Here is a 22187-nt window from a genome sequence, read left to right as displayed (position 1 = left end):
ATTTAAAACAAATTCAATTCATGGGAGCTAAAATCTTGGGTAGAGCAAGTATACACCTAAAAAGAGTAATAGTACACGTAGAACTTTTATCTCATTTTTATCTTCAAAGCAAAGGTGACGTGGCTTTTAAAATTATCATTAGATTTAACATGGATTATTATTAGATTTTAATGTAATGGTAATTTTAGAACTCACATCACATTAAAGGGGGATAGAAATCCTGCGCACATATAACACATGTTTATCTCCCTAAAGTTGACGTGAAATGTTACTTATAATTATTAAGCGGTGATTTTTGTGATTGTAATGGTCCAAAATATCCAATATCAAGTATTTATGTTGTAGCAAACCAATGGGTATAAGTTTGCTGAAGTAAACAAAAACCACATCCTCCTCTCTGCTTTTCATCATATTATAACATGATAAAATGGCCCCGACATGTAACAACACAACTCACGTACTAAAAAAAGGTTGCCAAATTTTCCTTTTTTGTTGGATGAATAGATTTTTTTTCATCCCACACAACTGAACCAAAATCTCTCCAGCAAGCAAAACTCACTGGAACAAAGTTACAAAGCAGCAAAAGTAGGCATAAATAAATAAATAATTGGTATGGAGCTAGGAGCTCTGAGCTAGGAGGTGGCGTATTTCTGGGTCCAAGTTCGAGCAGTAGCCTCGTACTTGACTCTGTCTGTCTTGTACATGTGAGCGATTTCTGGAACAAGAGGATCATCCGGGTTTGGATCTGTCAGCAATGAGCATATCGACAACAGCACCTGCAACCAACCAATTACATTACATTACATTCACCCACTAATTAAAAGAAATAAATAATTAATAAATCCAAGGTATCAAGCAAGCAATACCTTGGAAACTGTAAGAGCAGGGCTCCACTGCTCTTTAAGAATGTCCAGGCATATGCTTCCATTGCTGTTGATGTTAGGGTGGTAAACTTTTGTTTTGAAGGAAACCTGCCAATTAAACAACAATTGAGGTTGTCTTTAACTATTAATAAAATAGAAAAAGTCTGTGACTTTGAAATATTAATGTAGCTTGATTGAGATACCTTTTTAGATTCAAGGCACATAAGAAAAATATAAAAGCTAAAAGGATACCTAGATCAATAGAAAAGTAATTGATCAATCACCCAAAAGTAAATGTACATCAATGTGGCGCGATGACACTTCATATTAAAGTTGAAACCCTAGTTATCCATTGGAAAAAGTAACTGATGGATCGGTGAGGCATGAAGCCAAATTGGATTAAAGTTGAAACCCTAGCGCTTGATCAATTCTATTGGCAATTGGTTGGTGACAAACAGTTGGCAAATTGAATAAGTCCAAAACTATAAGAAATGGAGCATTGGAACCTTAATTATAAAGTTGGTTGGTTTACAATCTAAAACCTATAATTTTCTTGCATTTGTGCTTAAGTAAAGGAACATGCAATAAATAGCAAGGGTTCCTTTTCTAAAAAGTTCAAGTAAATTTGAAAATAACAGCGAAGTAATACTAGAAATCACATTATTATTCTACAAGTATCTTACAATACAGATATAACAATTCAAACCAACTCTAAGATCAATTCTTATTATATATATATATATATATATATATATATGTGTGTGTGTGTGTGAGTGCGCGCGCGCGCCTGCGGGAGGTTCTAATGTTCATGGGGTATTAAGAACTGGGTAGTAGGTAGATAAGAATATTTTCTTTTTGAGTCAATGAGGGAATATTTATGACCTTTTTTTTTCCTGACTTAGGGTATTCTTGTCGTGTTTGTTTGATTGGGGTATGACCTTGTTTTGTTTTTTTTATATAAGCATTAAAAAAACAAAGGATAGAAATTCAAGGGCACACATAGTTATTAAAGGAGAAACATGTATCGACATGGATGCATGTTATATATATATATATATATAATTTCAAAAATTTAAATTGATAGGAAATAATGATTTAATTATTTAATCAAATATTCTAACACTCTTCCTTACGTGTGGGCTTAAACTCTCATTTAATAAGTGAATGTTAACATGTAGAAATAGTTAACTACAATTGGGGATGAATTGTAGAGTTAGAGTATGTTAAATCACTATTTATCTTAAAAGCTTAAAACTGATAAGAAATAATTGATTTAATTATTTGATCAATACTTTAATACCATATGCACATCAAAATTCTAAATGCATAAAAAGGAAGTTGGAGGTTACCTTTGGTGGCTTGAATGGGTAATCTGGGGGGAAGTTTATGGTTACCAAAAATACACCCCCAGCATAAGGGCTATCATGTGGACCCATTATTGTTGCTTGCCAATGAAACATGTCTTGTCCAATGGGCCCTGTAAAAGTATACGTAAAAATTGAATATCATAGGCCGAACGAATTATCAATTAATACTTGAATTTATAAGAAAGAAATTTTAATTTAATATTTGTTACACCCCGATTTCATATTGGGAGGATGAATAACCATATTCAGTGAGTGTTTTATAAGGATACTCTAAATCCTACATTGCCTTACTTACTAGGTAAAACATTGAGCTTTTTATAAGTGATTTTAATGAAGTTTCGAATTGATTAATCATTTTGAGGGTGATAGCGTAGATGTGGTTTGTATTTTTTTAGAGTTGTTACAAATGTTATCAGAACTATCTAATAATGCTATGTGGGGTTGAGAGAGTTTGTAACACTATAGTACCATATTAAGAAAATGAGTAACTCACATAGAGTTAGTGGTTTATAAAATCACTCATGTGTGCTAAGTTCCGCATTACTTACTTATTAGGTAAAATTGAGCTTTATAAGTGATTTTAGAAAAACTCCAAATTGACTAGTCATTTTGGGTGATAGCGTCGCTAGTACTTTTCCAGAGTTGTTACAAACGGTATTAGAGTCACCTATTAATGCCATATGATACTATCAACACTGCATGATGTGGATCTGACGAGGATGTTAGAGATTTAGATGGGATGGGTTTGTAACACCCCCCAATTAAATCCCATATTGAGAAGATGAGTAACCTACATAGGTTTATAAAGATAAACATGTGTGTTATGTCATCTCATATTAATTCCTTACTTATTATGTGAAATTAGGCTTTATAAGTGATTATATAGAAGTTTAGGCTTTATAAGTGATTATAGGGAAGTTTCAAATTAACTAGCATTTTTAGGATGATAACTTTGATATGACCAACACTTAATTTCCCTAGTTCGTTACAACATGCAAAATGATATAATGTTACCACAATAAACACCAAAGCTCTATTTAGAATCATATATATAAATATATAGACACACAAAGATATAGAGAAGAGTGTGTAATAAAAAAGGGAAATCAATGAGAAAATTTGGCAACAAACCAGCGCTGCAAGAAGCAGGAGGGTCCTTCTGCAGATCCTTTAGCTCCTTACCAATACGTTTTCCAGCCATCACACCTTCTGTACATTTTTTGAAACACAAACAGGATACGTCCATTATTCAATTTCTCAAAAGTCAATATATAATAAACTACAGAAAATTTACTTCATTTTTAGGATAAATAAAATTCAATATTTAAGACTCATGCACGTAACATAATGCTATATATATACTTGAAAACTTTTTTTCAATAAAATAAAACAAACGGTAGATAAATATTAGTTTACGTAGGGTCAAGAAGTAAGCCTCTTCAACGTCGAGTTATGAACGCTAAGTAACAGAAGAAGGCCATGAATACGCATCAATCCTAATTAAAATTAATGTACATCTCAGAAAGCAAAATAAATTAATCCCTTAAACCTAATTCTCGAACCAAAAAAAAGAAGAAGAAAAATCAAGGATTTTAGAGAAATCTGCGAAGATGGAGAGGAACGTACGTAAAAGTGGGGTTATACCTTGGAAACAAAGTCTGAGCGGGTGACGATGGAAATCTGGTACGATCTCTGCGTTTTTGATTTCTAGGGTTTTGAGCGGACGTGCCTTTAAAATAGTTATTCTTTCATATATTATATTTTCCTCCCCATCGTATTTCTGACAATTACAATTTTCTCCCCCAAAGATCCCAGTAATTCCGTTAGTCTCCCCCCTGTTTTTTTTTTTTTTTTCTCGACTCCTTTGCTATTTTGTTTAAGGGAGTACCTTCAATCACAACGTTGGGTAAAACCAATCTTTAACAGCATCCAATATGAAAGTGACAAATAAGCTAAATACACCACAAACAATAAGAATGAATACACCGGATCTTATGATTAAAAAAAAAAAAAAAAAAAACCTATTTCTCTTTTCCCTTTCAAGAGAAAAAAGGAGGAGGCATGCAGCGGCCAGCCTTCGATGTCGTCTTCGCTATTATCTGTCATCTCTGATCTCACCTCTGGCCACGCTCATTGTCTGTTGCTCTGGCGCCCTCCTCAAGTTGGTGATGGTTTGTGGTTGTGGGTGTAGTGACTCAAATAATTAATTAGGTTTAAGACAACTTAGTTAAGGGGTTAAGAGGACTTTAGGTTACTAGGAACACCTAGAGGGGCATTATTAAAAATTTCGAATTTCAGAGCTACAATAGACAATAGCTCGCGTGGGGGACCACACGAGTGCTCACCTAGCAACAATACACGAGCGCTCGTGTGGGGACCAGGCCGAGCGCTCGTTGACTTCTTGTTGACCATTGATTTTTGCCTGCGTGTGCCACCTACAACTTAAAAACCCTTGGATAAACAGTACATGAGCACTTGACACTGTAGTACACGAGCGCTCGCACATTTTCAGAGATTTTCTATAGCACCCTCAGTTTTAGAGACAAGTGTTATTACATTCAAGTTTGGGGGCTTGCTACGAGTCATACCTATTCCAACCAATTTTCTCATCTCCCGGGTATGATCTTTCCATTTTTCTACACATTGAGGGCAATGTGTAATTCTAGTTTGGGGGTATGGGAGACACACACACACTTTGTCCAAAATTTTTTGTTTTTGAAAAATGCATGTTCATGTTATTCTTGAGATTTTGGTTAATCTAAAAACTATGATTTGAATTTTATTGATGGGCTTAAAATGTTGAACACATGATCTGATGGCAAGAATTCTAAGTCTTGTTACTTACTTTTGACATTTGAGAATTCATTTGTTTTGATTTTAATTGCCACAAGCACATTAGCAGATACTTTTTGAGGAATGACATGTGAATCTGATTGTGTATATTTTCAATGTCTTGGGTGAAGCTGGGAGACTTGTTGAATGGATACTTTGGCATATTTAAAAAAAAAAAAAAAAAAAAATGATCATTTTAAGTAAGTGGACCTCTTTGCCTTATTAAGAATTGAGTGTTCACGTTAAAATGTAAAAATTTTGATTTGATTAAAATCATGGCTAGTTTGGTTTTGTAGCCTTTTTGACTCGAGTTAATAAGTCCTTAACGGTGTCTTTACACCTAATACTCTAAAACCATCTAGTTTGGGAGTCATTGGCTTAACACTCATTATATGGGTCAGTTAAAAACCTTAAGGGAACTAAGCATTACACAGTCTGATCAAAAAAGAAAAGAAAGTTATGCCTTGGTTATTCATTCATAGGGAATCTCAGTGAACTTTGAGGTATTGAGTCATTGCACATTGGAAATAATTTGAAACCTCATAATAATGTGTTAGTTCAATTTACACTAAGTTGAAATTGTGATGCATTGGCCTGTCTTTTGTAAGTGGTTAGACTTTGAAATTTAAATTCATTTTGAAGAAAGAATTTATCTTTTTAAGCTTACTAATGAATGAAAAATCAGTGTTTTTGAGGGATACTTCAATCTTAAGGATAATATGAATTTTGTATAATGTTTGTGGATAACATTTCTGTTAAACCCTCACGAAAATTTACTCGTCCTCTAGGGATGCCTAGGGGTTTAAAAAGCTTGTTGCATACGTTAAATGTAATCGTACATCTCACGAAAGAATGATTTATCTTATTGTTTTATGTTGTTTTTATTTTCAGTTTCATATTGCTAAGAGACTAGTAATATGTAAGTTTGGGGGTGTGATAATTAAGTGTTGAATGTTACATATTCTAGCCCTTTAATTCATATATGTTAATCTCTTAGTTTTGTTATTATGTAATGTTTTGTGTTGTTTTTATGTTTTCTTGTAGTTTTTAGGTTTTTGAATAAAAGAAAGCATTTTTTGAAAGTTCCAAGTTTAAATTAAGGACAATTTGGGAAAAAAACTGAAAAGCCAAGCTTGAGCGCACAAAGGCCAAGATCGAGCATAGATGTGTGCTCGAGCACACTCGAGCTCCCAGCATGTGGCCAGACCCCTTTTACATTTCAGATTGGGTTTTCAATCTCCTTTTTGGATTAGGAGACTGACCTACAATTTTATTAGGGTTTTTAGGGCTTCTAGGTTTCTCCTAATCCTATAAATAGACCTCTAAGCATTGAGAAAGATAGATAATCTTGGAAAGAAGAATTGAAGGCTCAATCAAGAAGCGTTTTCGGTTTCTTCTTTTCCCTTTTAATTTTAGGATGATTAGCATCCGAAGTATATGTAACTAATATTTTAGTTAGAGTTCGATTAAAGCCTTAGTCATGTATTTTTAAGATTTCAATATTGGTGCATTTGCTGCAATTATATTTGAGTGTTTAACTTGATTATTTCCTGTTTAATCGAATTCCTCATATGAATGTGCTTGACAAACAAATGCATGTGTTTGGGTTTGTTATTTGTGTCAGTTTGGATGACCAAGTTCTTGGCATAATAGAGTGACAAAAGAATCTTATCACGAGTTCTGGATTAATTAACATGGAGAACTAGGAGTAGATACCATGCCATAAGTTTTATGTATTTGTCGATTTCCATAGATTTATACTTTATTGAAGAACAACTTAGTAGACACCATGCTAAATTCTTTGAGAAATAAAAGAATTAGAGTAGATATCATGCCTAATTCATTACTTAGGGAGATAAATAGCTTAAGGAGTAGATATCATGCCCTTAGACTGGCAAGGATTTAGTATATCGGTATAATTGTTAACATTGACATATTGTTTATCTTAATTGAGTATGATTAGCGGTGGATGTCAAAACCCTAACCCTCGTTCTTATTATTATTTCTATCTTTTATTACTTTTTTATTTTATTATTCAATTCAACCCGTGACATATTGTTTAATTTAATTAATTAATTAGGAAAACATTCCAAGCATAATTTACCAATAATCTTGTATTTGCCTACTATATTATCGTTTTGATCTTGTGCACTTGCGAGTAAAACATATCAATTATTTACTTGTTAATTTAGGTGGGTAATTGGCATAACAAGGATCCATGGTCATCATCTAATCTAACCATACTGTTTTGTTGCATTTGTTGGCCAAGAAAGAAACCAAACGTCGTTTGATTCGATGGATACTCTTACTACAAGAAACCCTAGTTTTAATTTATAGGAGACCTCCCAAAAGTTTAAAAACTCTTAATTTCACCCCCTCAAACTTTTAATTTGATGCAATCTACTACTTCCATCCGTTTTTGGCATTAACTCCTAACAGAAGCTATGAAAAATATCAAAATACCCTTGTTTTTTTTTTTTTTTTAAAAAAAATTAATTTAAAACTAAGGGTAAATTTAAAATTTATAAAAGTTTCAGGGTTATAAATGTCATTTCATCCCTGTTACTGTCCATTTTAGCTGGGGAGGGAGGGGCGATAAATGAAATTTAGAGTTTTTCAACTTTAAGGGAATCTTTTTAAAACAAATGAAAGCTCATGAGGCCTTTGTAAAGTTTCCGTTAAAATTTATTTATTTTTAACAAAGTTGAGTAAAATTTTACTTAAATAAACTCTAGAGCCAGAGTCATTATCTTAATTAAGAAATTCCATCTTGAATTTCCAATTTAAAATATTACCTAACAAAAGTACCAAAATACCCTTACGTCATGTCAATATTATACTTGAAATATTCCAAAAACTATCACCAATCATAATTTAATCCTAACCCTCCACAAAAAAACTAAGTGGCCAAATGGCCTAGTGGTTCTCGAGTTTTCCTCCTCCCATCATTTCTCTCTTGCCATTCTTTCACCAATTGGAAATGCCTCCACTTGGTCCACTCTCTTGTCTCTTCCGCATTTTTTTCTTCTCTTTCTTGTTTCCTTCGCTCCTATTCTTTTACTTCCTCTCTCTCTCTCTCTCTCTCTCTTTTAAAAAAAAAACTAAAAATGTTATATATATTTTCAAGTGATTATTTATAATAAAAACCATTATTATATTTTGAATAATTATCACTAAATTTTAAATCCAATGATAATTTTTAGTGTGAGGACACTTAAAAAATACATATATCATTTATCTTTAATAAAAATATTTTAAATCTGACCTGCTATAAAAGTATTTTCACTTCTATCTATTTTAAGCTTACCCAACCTTTTTTTTTTTTTTTTAATTATATATATATATATAAAACAACTCAATGAGTGACTCAAGATGCGTTGAAATATTTTAACGCAAACGCAAACAATGGTATAAAAACCAGTAAGGGCTGTAGCAGCTGTCAGTGACCACAACGTCCAACAGCGCTAGCACAAGTCCTTCGTCTTGTTTCACTGAAATCTGACCCGAAAGCCACCAAAAGCCCGACGTTAACTCTTATGGTCTCTAAGTAAATGGCAACAGCCAGCCTAACAAGGACTCTTTTGGGTTATCGCCTGATTCACTCTTCCTGCTCTCTCTCTCACAAGCCCCGACTTTTGACATCCCTCTTCAATGTAAGTCCCAATTGTTTTTGAGAAATCTTAATCTGGGTATGTGCTAAATGTCCAAAACATGAGTCGGTTTTGGTTTGTTTGGTCGAATTCTGTGATTGTATTTGGGTAAATTTTGTTCTAATGGCTGTTTTGATCGGTTTTTCCATGTGGGTATTCCGTTTTGTTGGGACGTGTATATAAAATTTATAATTTATTAATAGTTTTGAATTATTTTTGGTGGTTTTGAGTGTGAGAAGTGGGGCTTTGCGTTGATCAGGGTTTCTATGATGGAAGGGTTGTTATAAATTACTGTAGCAATTGTTTTGGACTCTTATTTTAACCAAACGAAAAAGACGAGCAGTTGTTTTGGGCTCTGCGTGTTAGTTTATTACTTTTCCTTTCTTTATGATTGTTGTTATGTTTGAAGCATCAGGTATGGACTTATCTGTGGAAATGTGAAATCCAACGAGTCGTGTCTTATGCAAGATCAATGCAGGAAAGACAGAATTTTTTTAGGGTGCATAGAGTGCATTTAATGCTTTTGCTCGACGAGACTTATGCAGTGATATCTTTGCAAATCCTATAGTGCAAATCTGTTTTACATGCTTTTGCTGTATCCTGAAGGTCTAAACTGAACTGCGAAAATGTTTAAAAGAATCTTTGATCATGTGATTTTCGTACAATTATTTATTTAGATTTTGTATATTTTGGAAAGAAATTAGTTTGATGGTAAAAACCTTTGTGTTTGTATTGAAACAGTCTTAGTGAGTTGAAGCTATCCCTTCAATCTTGTTATGCTCTTTTGGCCAAGATCATATGATGATATGATATGGTTTTTCATGTTACTTGCAGAAGAGACCATTTCACTTTCAAGCCGTGCCCACCTATACAGCATATAGAACATCACCTCGGATTCCTTGTGTTATGGCTTCCTCAGTGGCTGGGAGAAGAGCTCATTTTTCAACACAATCATTATCTACAAATGAGCCTGTTGTTTCCGTTGATTGGCTCCTTGCTAACCTCAAGGAGCCTGATCTCAAGGTTCCTGCTTGGGCTTGTTCCTACCGTGCCTTTTTTCTTTCCTTTTTGTGGAATGTGGAAATGACCTGAATCTTTGAATGGTGTTCTTGAATTCAGTTCTTCTATTAGAGTGGAAATTTCTTCTGCTTCATCTTATATATCACATCTAAGATGAAGCAAAAAAAATATATCACATCTTCATATCTCTATGTACATAAAGATACATCCATGCTAACATATATGTTAGCGTGCATAGATGCACACAAATCTCTCTCTCTCTCTCTCTCTCTCATAACAGTAAGCTTTGCATTTACGGAACGTCAACCTCACTACACCCCATATACAAGCCCCAGAACCAAGCTTAGTATTAAGAGTTGGTTTTTCATATATTTCTTCTATTCAGGTGTTGGATGCATCCTGGTACATGCCAGATGAGCAGAGGAATCCAATTCAAGAGTACCAGGTATTTGCTAAGATTATGTTAAAATCACTTTGAAAATAGTGTTTGATAGATTTTTCATCCTCTGGGTTCTGAAAAAAATTTGGTATATGGTATAATCGAGATATGCTCCCTACATCATTTCTGTAAGATTTTGTCTGTTGTACTTTTTCTGCCTCAGCTCTGATCCATTTTCCTCAATTGATATCTCTCCAATAGGTTGCTCATATTCCTGGTGCCCTTTTCTTCGACGTAGATGGGATAACAGACCGAACTACAAATGTGAGACAGTTTCTTGTCTTCCATATTTTTATACACATCCATGCAAAACATAAATACATATTTACACACATACATATCTGATGATTATATATTTAGATTTCTATATATATGTATGTATGTATGTATATTGACATATTGAGCAATATACATACTTTTCTGTTGAGATACATTCATGAACCATAAAAAAAATAATAGTTAAAGACCTAATTGCCCCCTCCCCAACAAAAGAATGAACCACACTGTGTGTCTTGGTGAGGCAGCATAGTGCCAATGGAAAAAAGATAATTGACTTTTCCTGGAGCATGTGTTGTTGGTGTTCCTCATGTGCTTCATGGGGAGGCCTGGAGGTTGTCAGGGGTTTGGATTGTTTTATGCTGTATCAGTAATTGTTGTATATTGGAGTATTTAGGGAGAAAGAAATCGGTGTCTTTTCAAGGACCACGAGTCTAATGTGCTACAATTACTGTTGTTCCTAATTTTTCTTCCTCTAATCTTGTAGATCTTGTTAACTTTTTAGATTTTCAACTCTAATAGGGTAGTTGCTTCTCTTGTATACTTTTTCGTGTACGAGGGTTTTGCTTCTCTAGGTAAAGCCTTTGTGAAAAGAAAAGCAAAGCAGGGAGTGAGAAGTGAAGAGAAATCCACATTCTAACTGGGAAATTTTAGAATTAGAGGTGAATTCTTTTGTTTGCAACCTAAATCAGATTTATTATCAAATATTTTGTGATGATTAAAGAATAGGTTGGTTTTGGTTAAATAAAGTGTTAAAATAGAGATAAAAGTGGTTGTCTATCTCTTCACTTAAGTGAATAAATAGCTTTTCATGAACACTTTGAAAAGCTATCTTGGGTATCTTTGGTCAAATGGACTTGTGGAGAAGGTTTTCGCTGCAAAGGTCTCCCCTAAAATTTTAGCTAGAAGCACTTGTGGAGAATCAGCAGAATGCAGCCTAAATTACTGTCGTCTTCTGTGGATTTTTGAAAAATATATTTAATTTGCACCTTGTGAAGCTATTGTCAGTTGGATTTTGTTGCTTATGTGCTTCTTGAAAATAAAGGACCTATAAGAGACCTCTTTCATTTATTACATGATAATTTCTTCAGTTAACCAATAAATAGATTGAATATATAAGAGAACATATCTTGTATGAGAGTCTAAAGAATGCGTTTGAGAAAATAATTTCCAATTCCTTAAACTTCAGCAGATGAGCTCGAAATGTTCTAATGATTTTGCTTTAAACAAGGAGACTTTTCTAGGTGGGTGTGCTATTGTGCCATCCATACGCCACCTTTTTTATTTTATCTTGTATGCATTTCCCTTTTTTCCCCCTGTTTATAATATAGAATTGGTGACTTGTATCAGTTGCCTCACATGTTGCCATCCGAGGATGCTTTTGCTGCTGCTGTTTCTGCTCTTGGCATCGAGAACAAAGATGGGTTGGTTGTTTATGATGGGAAGGGGCTTTTTAGTGCCGCTCGAGTCTGGTGGTGAGTTGTGGCATTGATAATAAAAGTTCAACTTCACTGGAATCAATGTCTAATGCTTTGGCTACTAATCATAAACTGATAAATTTCATTTTCTATTCTAATAATAAGGATGTTCCGAGTATTTGGGCATGACAGAGTTTGGGTGTTAGATGGAGGCCTGCCACGATGGCGTGCATCTGGATACGATGTTGAATCTAGTGCTTCTAGTGATGCTATTGTGAAAGCTAGTGCTGCCAGTGAGGCGATAGAGAAAGTTTATCAGGGACAGGCGGTAAGTTCATAACTGATTCAATTTGTCTCAGATTTCTCTTCTGTTGGTTCCTTTTTCGTGGGATGGAAATAGTTTAGGTTTTATTTTCTTGATGCTTATGGTAATTCATTGTCTTGTAAATAATTCTCATAATTATTTTACCTTAAATATTGAAGAAAAAGCTCTCTATATGTTAATACGGTGCTTTTGTTTCTCCTACGGTACATGATTTTCTTGTACTTTTTTCTTCTTCTACCTAGGTGTTTTCTCATGAATACTTCCTGTATACTTGGAGGCGCTTTACTCTTTACTCTTTTAATGATATTGATTACTACTTATAAAAAGAAAATATTGACTTGGGGTTCTAAGACGCTACATTATAAATATAATACCTTCTTACTTCATGCTTTTGAAAACTGAGCTAAAATTGTTTTTGTGGTAAAATTGTGTTCAATTAAGAATTGCTTTTGGAGAAGAAAATTTTATTATTCGATCACTTGAACTGGAGCAAGTTGCAAGGTTAGGATTTCAAAGGCAAATGTTGCAGGAAGGTAGGTGCTAAAGTATGTTGCTATTTTATAGCCATTTTGCTAAGTAGGCCTGTTGTGCATTTTTGTTTTTGAAAGACATATCTCGTTCTTGTGTTTACTTTTATAGTATGGATCAGAGAAGACAATTTCCATGGGAAATTCTTTATTGTTTACTGCCAACTAGGTTATGTAAAATAATACTGTTTCTGTAATTTTGTTCCTTAGCTTAATGTGAAACATAATTTAGTGGGAAAGGAATTATAAATTTTGATTTAGAGGTTGACACAGGTGCATTTTTTCATGATAAGTGTTTTTCCTTGCCTTTTTAAAGCTTCAATATTCTTTGCTGGCATAAGGTATCAGATTCATATATATCATACCAGGTCCCCCACTTGTTTGATAATTGTTTTTTTTTTCCTAATATTTTATTCATCTTTTGTACTGTTTGAGTGTACTTTTGCAATCTTGTTAGTCATTGCAATGACGTGCATTATTCTTATGCAGATTGGGCCAATTACATTTCACACAAAATTTCAGCCACATCTTGTCTGGACCCTTGAGCAGGTTTGGTTGCTCTTATCTTAATCCGTACTGTTTTCGTAATAAAATTAAGATTATGTTTCATTTTCATTTACGAAAGTGCTAACTGGCTATGATCAGGTTTTCCAACCTGATGTATTATGACAAATGAATGAAATGTATGTCTGTGGTTTTAGTAACGGTATGATGCATGATCATGGGCCCATAGCATGCTTTTTGTGAATATATCGTATGTGATATGCATTCTAAAGGGTCATATGAGTTATTTATTCTAGTAAAATGCCTTTAAGCTGACTGCAATGTATAAATCCATTATGGATGGACATTATTAGGGCTATACATGCGGATGCGGTTATTTGCAGATTTTTTGAATTTTTGTTCTTTTTCATATGATTAGGGGTTCTCTTTGTATACTCTGCGTACTAGAGTTGTGCTGGTTTGCATTTAATTAATGATAATGAAATCACTTTCTGCATTCACGTCATGTGGTTACTAATTGCTATCCACGCAGTTATTGAATACGGTTATTAACCCCTATCCGTATATCAGCCATAAGGTAATGGGCCTTTTGGGCCATTTTTGGGTCTCTATTAATGCCTATTTTAAATGATTTTGAAATGTTTTAGGCCTGTTTTAGTGTTTTGGGCTTGTTTTAGTGTTTTTTAAGCCCTAGTATTTTAGATGAATCCATATCTTGATTCCACATTCCAGCTTAAAAATAACAAAGAAAATACACACCCTATGATGGGTTCATCTAGAAAATACAAACATACAAATTACAAAGTGTGGTTGGGGAATTTATTTATATATTTAAAGGTATGCAGATGTGGTTATTAACCGCATCCACATATGCGGTTAGTGGTTAGTGATTAGTTCCGGTTAATAACTGCCCGCATGTACAACCCTAGGCATTATACTTGTTCTATTGAAGTAACTAGAGAATTCTAAGTTAGCGACTTATTTTCTATGGAAGCAAGTTTTGTCTCAGCAAGTATGGGCAGAAGTTTCCTAGGTAAGTTAGGTTCTGATTTCAATATTCTGACCACATTTCTTCTGTGGATTTTCCAGGTTAAAAAGAACATCGAGGAAAGGACTCACCAACACTTAGATGCCCGGTCAAAGGCCAGGTAGCCAATATTCTTCTCTTTTTTGTATTTCTCTTGATCTATGAATATGATGGCTTCACCCAGAGAAGGTAATATACGTGAAATTTTGTGGAATATTGACTCTGATTCTTGTGCTGTTGGTTTGAAAAACTTGTGTTTGATTTTCAGCATTTAGTTTGTTTATTGCTTCCTTCCCTTTTCTTCATAAATTTCTCATCCTTGTCTTTGTATTTTCTTTTAGTAATTTTTATTCGTTGCCAATAAAATGACAAGAAGCTTGATAACAAATAGATAAGAAGCTCCTGTCTATGGTAAACATACCAAGTTCTATGTAAACAATGGGTAATTGGTCAAACATGCACTAATTCTGTAAGCCCAATTAGATTGGCATCGTTGACTAACAAAATGTGTGTCAACATAATCTAAATGTGATATTTATATCACCAAGAGTTCCTGTTTATGGGAGGCCTTTATGTTCATATGACTTTTAATGCTCTATGAAATTGGTTCTTGGGCCAGTTTGGTGGCCAGGTGAATAATTGGAATATTTTAGATCAGAACTTTACAAGCAAAGTACAACTCAAGCTTGATTCCATCTATTTCGTTTGCTTTGACGTAGTTTGCTTGATTCTAATTGCTAAACCTAAGCATCATCTGGATATGATTGGGTATATCCAACTCACAAGCCCATGATTGTTGTAGCCTATTTTGTAGAGGATTGCCAAGGATGGTCCAGACTTCACTATGTTAAGTGGTCAAGAAAGTGATTTCTGGTTGTAAATATAATTTTGAATGATTTCCAGAATGCATATTTCTAGTAAAACATTCTTGAATTTGATGGAGATATTATCTTCTCTCAGGTTTGATGGATCTGCAGCAGAGCCTCGAAAGGGGATAAGAAGTGGTCATGTACCTGGCAGCAAGTGTATTCCTTTTGCCCAGGTGAGAGATCAAATTGTTGTAAGGTGTCTGTTGTATTGTGATGATCTGAAGAATCACACATAGCTTACCCAACTGTTGCATTGAATCTATTTATTTTCCCAGGTTGCATTTGAATTTAGCTTTACTTCAAATGTTGGTTGATCCATGGTTTTCGTGGTTTAGTTACTCCCACATTTTTCCTGACTTGGAAATCTAAATAAATTTCACTTGTGGCTCTTAGTAGGTTCTCACCAGGATTTCTCCTGTTGTGCCTGCTTCATTGGATCCAAATCCATTGAGCTATGCAACATAAACAATTTGTTTATCAATATGTATGGTGTTTCTTTGTAGGTGTTGGATGCTTCCCAGACACTCTTACCTGCAGATGAGCTAAAGAGACGATTTGATCAAGAAGGTAAGGATTTTTTTCTTTCTTAATTTTTCTTTCCTAGTGTTGGTTCTATTCTTGTGAGAAAAAAAATTTATACTTTATTTTAGGAGCTGTGAAATTCCTCACTGAACTTAATTGAGAAAATTCCTATCTACATGTTAATTCCTTGTGGATTTGAAACTCCAAGAGGTAGTATACTCGGCTGGAAACCATGCCGCATAAAGTAGAAGTCACTAATTTGAATCTCCCATTTTCCCTCTCCCCTTGAAACTAAAAAAAAGAAAAAAAATGTGGATCTAAAATAATTTGGATCAATACAAATACATAATGAATTAGCCACGTGAGACAGGTAAAACTCTCCAGTATATGATGCTTCCTAAGATAATCCAAAGTGAGGATCTTCCCTAGGGTGGCCGGCCAAGCAAAGAACCCCGTTCTTAAGGAAACCTTCCCGCCAAATATTCTTCCAAGGGAGGAGAACCATCATGAGGGACAAGGATGTTGTATAATGGTCTAATGTCGATGAATAAACTTCTTTTGGAAGAGGCTCACAAAGCTTGTCTTCACCTCCCTGCCCAAATATAAAGGAATGCAATTAAAAACAAAAAAAGAAGCAAAGACATCCACCTTGTAAAGCTTACGTTCCAATGATGGGAGCTACTAGAAATCTCCAAATGATCTATCACATAAGCATCCTTAATGTGAGCAATACTATACATATTTGGAACAGCTTCCTTGAAAGCCTGGTCCCCACACCATATGTCATGCCAAAATCTAATCTTGGAGCCATCTCCCACCTTAAATCTGGTATGACGAATCTCCAAGAGGTAGTATAATCGGCTGGGGACTACGTCTCATGAAGCGGAAGTCACTAGTTCAAATCTCCCTCCCCATTCCCTTGTGGGGACATGTCAAAATATATATATATATGGTACAACTAAAACTCCCTTCAACCCTTCTTGATATTTTCTAGAACCCCATTCTATACGACCCATGAACCTCATTAGAACGCCACAAACCCTTCAAACTTGCATATTTAAGCTCTACTACGATTCTTTTTTTTTTTTTTTTTTTTGATAAGCTCTACTACGATTCTTTGTAAAGCCTTTCTCTAGCACCATAGCCACCTCCACAAAAGAGCAAGGTTGAGCAAAAGCAAGTTTTGAACTCCCTCAAAAATCGAAGAACAAACCTTGGACCAGCTCACCAAGTGAAATTTGAAATTTTAACTTAGCCCGCCCTATAAAAAATCCCGTTGCAACTTCTCTATGTGATTGGCAACACCAGTAAGGAGAGGGAAAAGAGAAATGTAGTAGACATGGGTAAACTAAAAGGTTGCTCTTGATCATGGTAATCCTACTGCCCTTAAATAACACTATCCCAAATAGATTTGACCTTAAAATTGGCTCCCAATGGAAGACCCAAGATACTTTAAAAGCGAAGAAGAAACCCTGTATCCTAGAAAACCTGCCCATATGAACCAATTTTGACTTGGCCAAGTTAATCCTCAAACTGGAGACAACTTCAAAGTTCAAAGCGTAAAAATAAGACACAGATAGCGGAGGTGGTCTAGATTAGCCCCATAGAAAATCAAGGTATTATCTGCAAACAAGAGATGTGATATATTAATCCTACCAAAGTTTCTAGACCCCACAGAAAAGCCTAAAAGAAGGCCCCCGTTAGCAGTGGCTAAAAACATTTTACTTAAAAGTCTCCATGATGATGACAAACAGCTACAAAGACAAAAGATCTCAAGAATCCAAAATCACCAAAACATAAAAGTGCACCGAAGAAATACAATGCGCTATCCAAGAATGCCATTTCTCCTCAAAAATTGCACATCCTCAACAAATACAATAAGAACTCCCAATTGACATGATCATTTCTAAATATCCAATTTCAAATCATCCCTGGCTCACCAGATATGATCGTGCTATCCAGACATTCATTTGTTATAAGTACAAAGTCAAGGATTTGTTAACCTCTGACAAACGCTTTTTGGGGCTGGGAAGTAATCTTCCCCAAAACGCTTTTCAGCCTATTTGCTACGACTTTGGCAGTAATCTTGTACACTCCACGCACAAGACTAATAGGTTGAAAGTCCTTAACATCAATAGCCCTGAATTTTTTCAGAATGAAATCAAAAGCTAGGCCATTCATCTTGGGCTGTTAATTAAACTATTCAGTAAATAATCTGTCATAGAATTGCACAATGTGATCCCTGATCGTAGTTTGGTTAGAAGAAACCGAGCATTTCACTAACAAAGGCTCAATGGAGTAGTTTCTCCTTTTCGAGTTGGCCACTCGGTAGAAAAACTTAGTGCTTGTCACCCTGTTTTAACCATAGTGTCCTTGACTTATGCCTCTTAACTCATCTCCTCCAATAAGATAGCCCTCTCCAAATCACTAATAACTTTGTTTTTCCTGAACTTTTTGTCACATAAAGCTCTTTCCTCCAAGCCATCAAGAACACCAATTCATCCAAAAGAATCTTTAGATGGGTCTCTCCACATTACCATACACTTGTTCATTTCAGACTCTTAAATAACTTTCAAGCCCTTGAGTTTATGAGCCAAAATGAAGCTCAGAGAGCTTTGAAAATGATAAGAGGTCCACCATTGTCTCATCCTATCCACAAAACCTTGGGCCTTTAACCATATGTTCTCGAACTTAAAGTATCTTCTGCCAGCTGAACATCGCCACAATCAAGAATGAGAAAATGATCTGAGCAAAGTCTAGGCAACCTCTTTTGACTTGTCTTCTCAATCCAAAGAGACAAGAATCCTGCAGTACAAAATATTCTGAAATCATCATGATTTGCATTTCCATATTTTCTATGTATGAATTGTGTCAATATATCACATGAATAAGATATATATATATATATATATATATATATATATATATGTTTCCTTTGTGTCAATCTATCAATTTAAACACTTTGAGTAGTTTGAACGATGTGCTTCACCACTTCCATTTCATTCAAGCCCTTGAGATTGTAATTAGATAAGCGTAATGCTGACAATATGTGATTAGAAATGGTGACAATATGTGCTTCACCACTTCCTGTGTATTTGGGTTGCGCCCCTCTATGCTCTTTAATGCATCACTACTTATAAAAAAAAAAAATGGTATATATGATATTTTGAAAGATTAGAAGTTTCACATTTTAATCGAAGTTTATTAACTGTATCCCCTTTGAAATCCAATGAAATGAGTGGTGGACCAAATATTAGAGGTTAAATATTTTGTTGTGATTCCAAGAATAAGCTTAAAGACTTATTTTGGCTCAATATACATTATACACCAAGCTTACTTCTTGTTTTTGGGCTTTTGATCAATTGCAATTATGCCATGCGTATGTTTTATGCGAGCATAGGGGTAAATTGGCCATTGGCAACTTAGGCTCAACTTGATTTTGTAATATGAGGATCCTGATCCCAAACTCTTCTGCAGGCATCTCTTTGGAAAGCCCTGTTGTAACTTCATGTGGCACAGGAGTAACTGCATGCGTCATTGCATTGGTCTCTCTCTCTCTCTCTCTCTCTATATATATATATATATATGTGTGTGTGTGTGTGTTGGAATGTGTTAAAACATTTTGATTGGTGGATAGTTGGAACATAAACGGAAGGATTGGCTTTTCCCTTGTTTGGTTAGACAGATATGAAGAGGAAAAGGGAGGGGTCCTTTTCCCTCTGGGCATTTGGGTAAAATAATTTATATTTCTCATTTATTTCCATTCAATTAGTAGAAAACAGTACAAAATGAATGATAAGATGATAGAGTAGCTAGGTGCCTATACTTGCCCCAAAGAATAATTAGATGCCCACAGAGCTAGTTTTCTGCTGGGAAATACTTGCGTTAGTAATGGTATACTCCACATTTTTATCTCACATTGTTGATGTGGTATCGTCAATTAGCCTTTGGATTGGGAATGCCACATCAGTAAAGTGAGATAAAAATGTGTTATATAACTTTGCTCTGCTTGTATCGGCAATAGAATAACCTTGGTCTCATCAATGCTTGTGTTTTGAAAAGGTTATGCTTGTGTTTTTCAGGGCCTACACCGACTTGGTCGGTCTGATGTTGCTGTCTATGATGGATCTTGGACTGAATGGGGGGCACATTCTGAGACACCTGTTGACAGTTCCTAAATGCCTATGACAATATTGGAAGCTTACCAGAAGCATGAGCTTCATGAGGTCTGTCACACTCATATTGTGACCAAGGAGGTTGTATCTAAAACAGTTGTTTGGGAAACCAATGTGACACGCAAGACTGAAATAATTGAATTACATTAGTTTTTAAGTTATTCCACTTTTCTGGTTGATGAATTTCATGTCAACCAAGTGTTATTGAGACCAAGTGAACCACCACATTTCCCTGCTGAACAAAGATGTATTCTGCAGCAACTGTCTTTTTGGATGAGAAACTTTTCAAGCAGAAAATTAATTAACCATCAGATGAATCAAAGTCGACTGCGAAGATATTTACAAGAAAATTAATTGGAGAAAAAACTCGTACAAGTAAAACACATAAGTGGAACATATCCTGCTGCCGCCGCCGCCTTGTCAATTCTCCGACCTTAGCAGCTGATTGAGATCATTAGAAATTGAAGGGTTAGATTTGATGTCACAATGTTTTGATAACATTTTGGCAAGCTCCTTTGGGACCAAGCACTTGTCCTCCAAAGATAGCTTCTCTTGAACCGATGGGGATTTGAGGATGACTTGCATTTCTTCCCTGGGTGATGCACCATTTATTTCCTGCACAGAATCATTTTCTCATCATTTCATATTCATGAGCTATTTAGAAATTTGATATAAATAGGCCATTTCAGTACTATTGATGCTAATTTGGGATGGAATTTTGATATTAAATAAAAGGCAACAGAAATGGAGGCTGAAAATTATGATGGATTAGGACTAAGGCAGCCAATTTAATTATATATATATATAAAAAAATAAAAAAAATAAAAGTTTGTTTTGTCCAAGGTGGCCAAAAGTTTTGTCAATTCAGTCTAATTCCCATCAATCTGCGCTTTTGAATTAATTAATAAAGGACTTGTAATTGTAATCAGAATTATCATGCAGAATTATTGACAAGAGTATCCCAATTAAGTTTCAATTAATATAGAGTTAGTTTTATGAAATCTAATCAACTAGCTAATTAGTGTCCATCACATTTTTTTTTTCCTAACTATTTTATCCCATATAAATTATTATTATTATTATTATTATCTCCCTATTTAACAAATCATTTCCTACCATTTCTATCATAATTATTTTGGACTTTCTTTGCCACTTGGTTTTTGGTCACAGGAAAAATAAATAAGCTAGGCATTACAAAAAGTAGCATATGAAAAATAAATCCAGTATTCTACATATCCCACCTTTCTTTTTTTTTTTCTTTTTTAAATAGTTGGACTATTGTTTGGAATTAACATGTGCGGCTTTCTCTCTCTCCTACTTCCATGCACGTCTCTTAACTTTCTCCTCAAGTCTCGTGCAGATATATCGCTTAACTTCCCCTTTGCTCCTCACCTTCTTCCCTTTTAACTGTCTCCTAATTTCTCTCTTTCTCTCTCCTTTATTGATCTTATTTATTTATCAAATTTTAATTTGACAGCTAATTTGATTGATTAATTCTTTATAGAGAAAGCATATATAGTTGAGGAATATTTGACCCTTATCATAGATTGCAAAACCAATATTGATCCTTCTAGTACATGAACTGTCATACAACTGTGATGATGTGATAGTGAATATCAGTCTTTAATTTTTATTTTTACAAGTCTTTGTCTGACAGTCGTTATAATAAACTATCGTATGAGAATCTACTAAATAACATTATACATCAAAAGATTCAAAACTAGCTACATGCATGCAGTATGTACGTGGGAATGTTAAAATATATATAGAATTAATAAAGTAAAATAGAAATACCTGGAAAGAGGACATGAGTTGAAGAATCCCAACTTGGGCCTGCAAGAATTTGACATAGTTGGAAGCAGCTTGGAGCATCTCAGCTGTGTTCATCCTGTTGCCCCCGGGAATGAGGGTCCCAAGCTCTTGAGTCTTGTCAGTGATCTTCCTTCTCCTTTCCCGAGCCGCAATGCTCTGCGACGACACACTTGTTTCACTACAGATCATTTTGGTTTGTTGGGGTTGGGGCATGGGGGATGAGAAGAAGTCAGGTAAAAACCCATCAAACAAAGTTGGTGTAAAATCATAGAGACATTGATCATTTCCATGGCATTTCTGGCGCTTTGGGTATGAGTAGTACGCGGGGTCCAAATCTTGGGGTGTCAACATCTCAGAGAGGGAGGAGATGATGAGAGGGTCACAATATTGACAAGGCTGCAAGCATGGATGATGATGATGATGGGTGTCATCTTCTTGGTCTTCTTCTTCATAGAGTGGATGAAGAAAGGTAGTGTTGATCAATGGAAGATCAAAATTGTTGGAGTAGCTCAGGATTTCTGCTTCTCTCATTTCTGAGCTGAGGCTTTCAAGTGCACCCAT

The 22187-nt window shown here is 34.9% G+C and overlaps 3 protein-coding genes across 3 annotated transcripts; 1 reads left to right on the top strand and 2 right to left on the bottom strand.

The window, feature by feature from the left end:
• Window positions 1-609: 609 nt before the first annotated feature.
• LOC132174970 (ubiquitin-conjugating enzyme E2 5B-like) lies at window positions 610-3435 on the bottom strand. Its single transcript, XM_059586749.1, has 4 exons — window positions 3362-3435; window positions 2213-2340; window positions 867-971; window positions 610-776 (listed from the first exon to the last, which is right to left on the bottom strand). The coding sequence occupies exons 1-4, from the start codon at window positions 3429-3431 to the stop codon at window positions 633-635; spliced, it is 447 nt and encodes a 148-aa protein (XP_059442732.1). The 5' UTR covers window positions 3432-3435; the 3' UTR covers window positions 610-632.
• A 5012-nt stretch (window positions 3436-8447) lies between these two features.
• LOC132175220 (thiosulfate/3-mercaptopyruvate sulfurtransferase 2-like) lies at window positions 8448-20022 on the top strand. Its single transcript, XM_059587090.1, has 12 exons — window positions 8448-8715; window positions 9547-9735; window positions 10118-10177; window positions 10373-10435; window positions 11798-11922; window positions 12031-12193; window positions 13207-13266; window positions 14311-14369; window positions 15209-15290; window positions 15621-15684; window positions 19117-19184; window positions 19722-20022. The coding sequence occupies exons 1-12, from the start codon at window positions 8614-8616 to the stop codon at window positions 19815-19817; spliced, it is 1131 nt and encodes a 376-aa protein (XP_059443073.1). The 5' UTR covers window positions 8448-8613; the 3' UTR covers window positions 19818-20022.
• A 92-nt stretch (window positions 20023-20114) lies between these two features.
• Window positions 20115-22187, bottom strand: LOC132174025 (uncharacterized). The gene is made up of 3 exons (XM_059585738.1): window positions 21609-22187; window positions 21350-21407; window positions 20115-20446 (listed from the first exon to the last, which is right to left on the bottom strand). Exons 1-3 carry the CDS (start codon window positions 22185-22187, stop codon window positions 20235-20237), a joined length of 849 nt encoding a protein of 282 aa, XP_059441721.1. The 3' UTR covers window positions 20115-20234.

Source organism: Corylus avellana, chromosome ca3 (assembly GCF_901000735.1).
Source record: "Corylus avellana chromosome ca3, CavTom2PMs-1.0".
NCBI classification, from domain to species: domain Eukaryota; kingdom Viridiplantae; phylum Streptophyta; class Magnoliopsida; order Fagales; family Betulaceae; genus Corylus; species Corylus avellana.
Note: the sequence above shows the minus strand (reverse complement) of the source record. Positions and strands in the feature narration are given on the sequence as shown.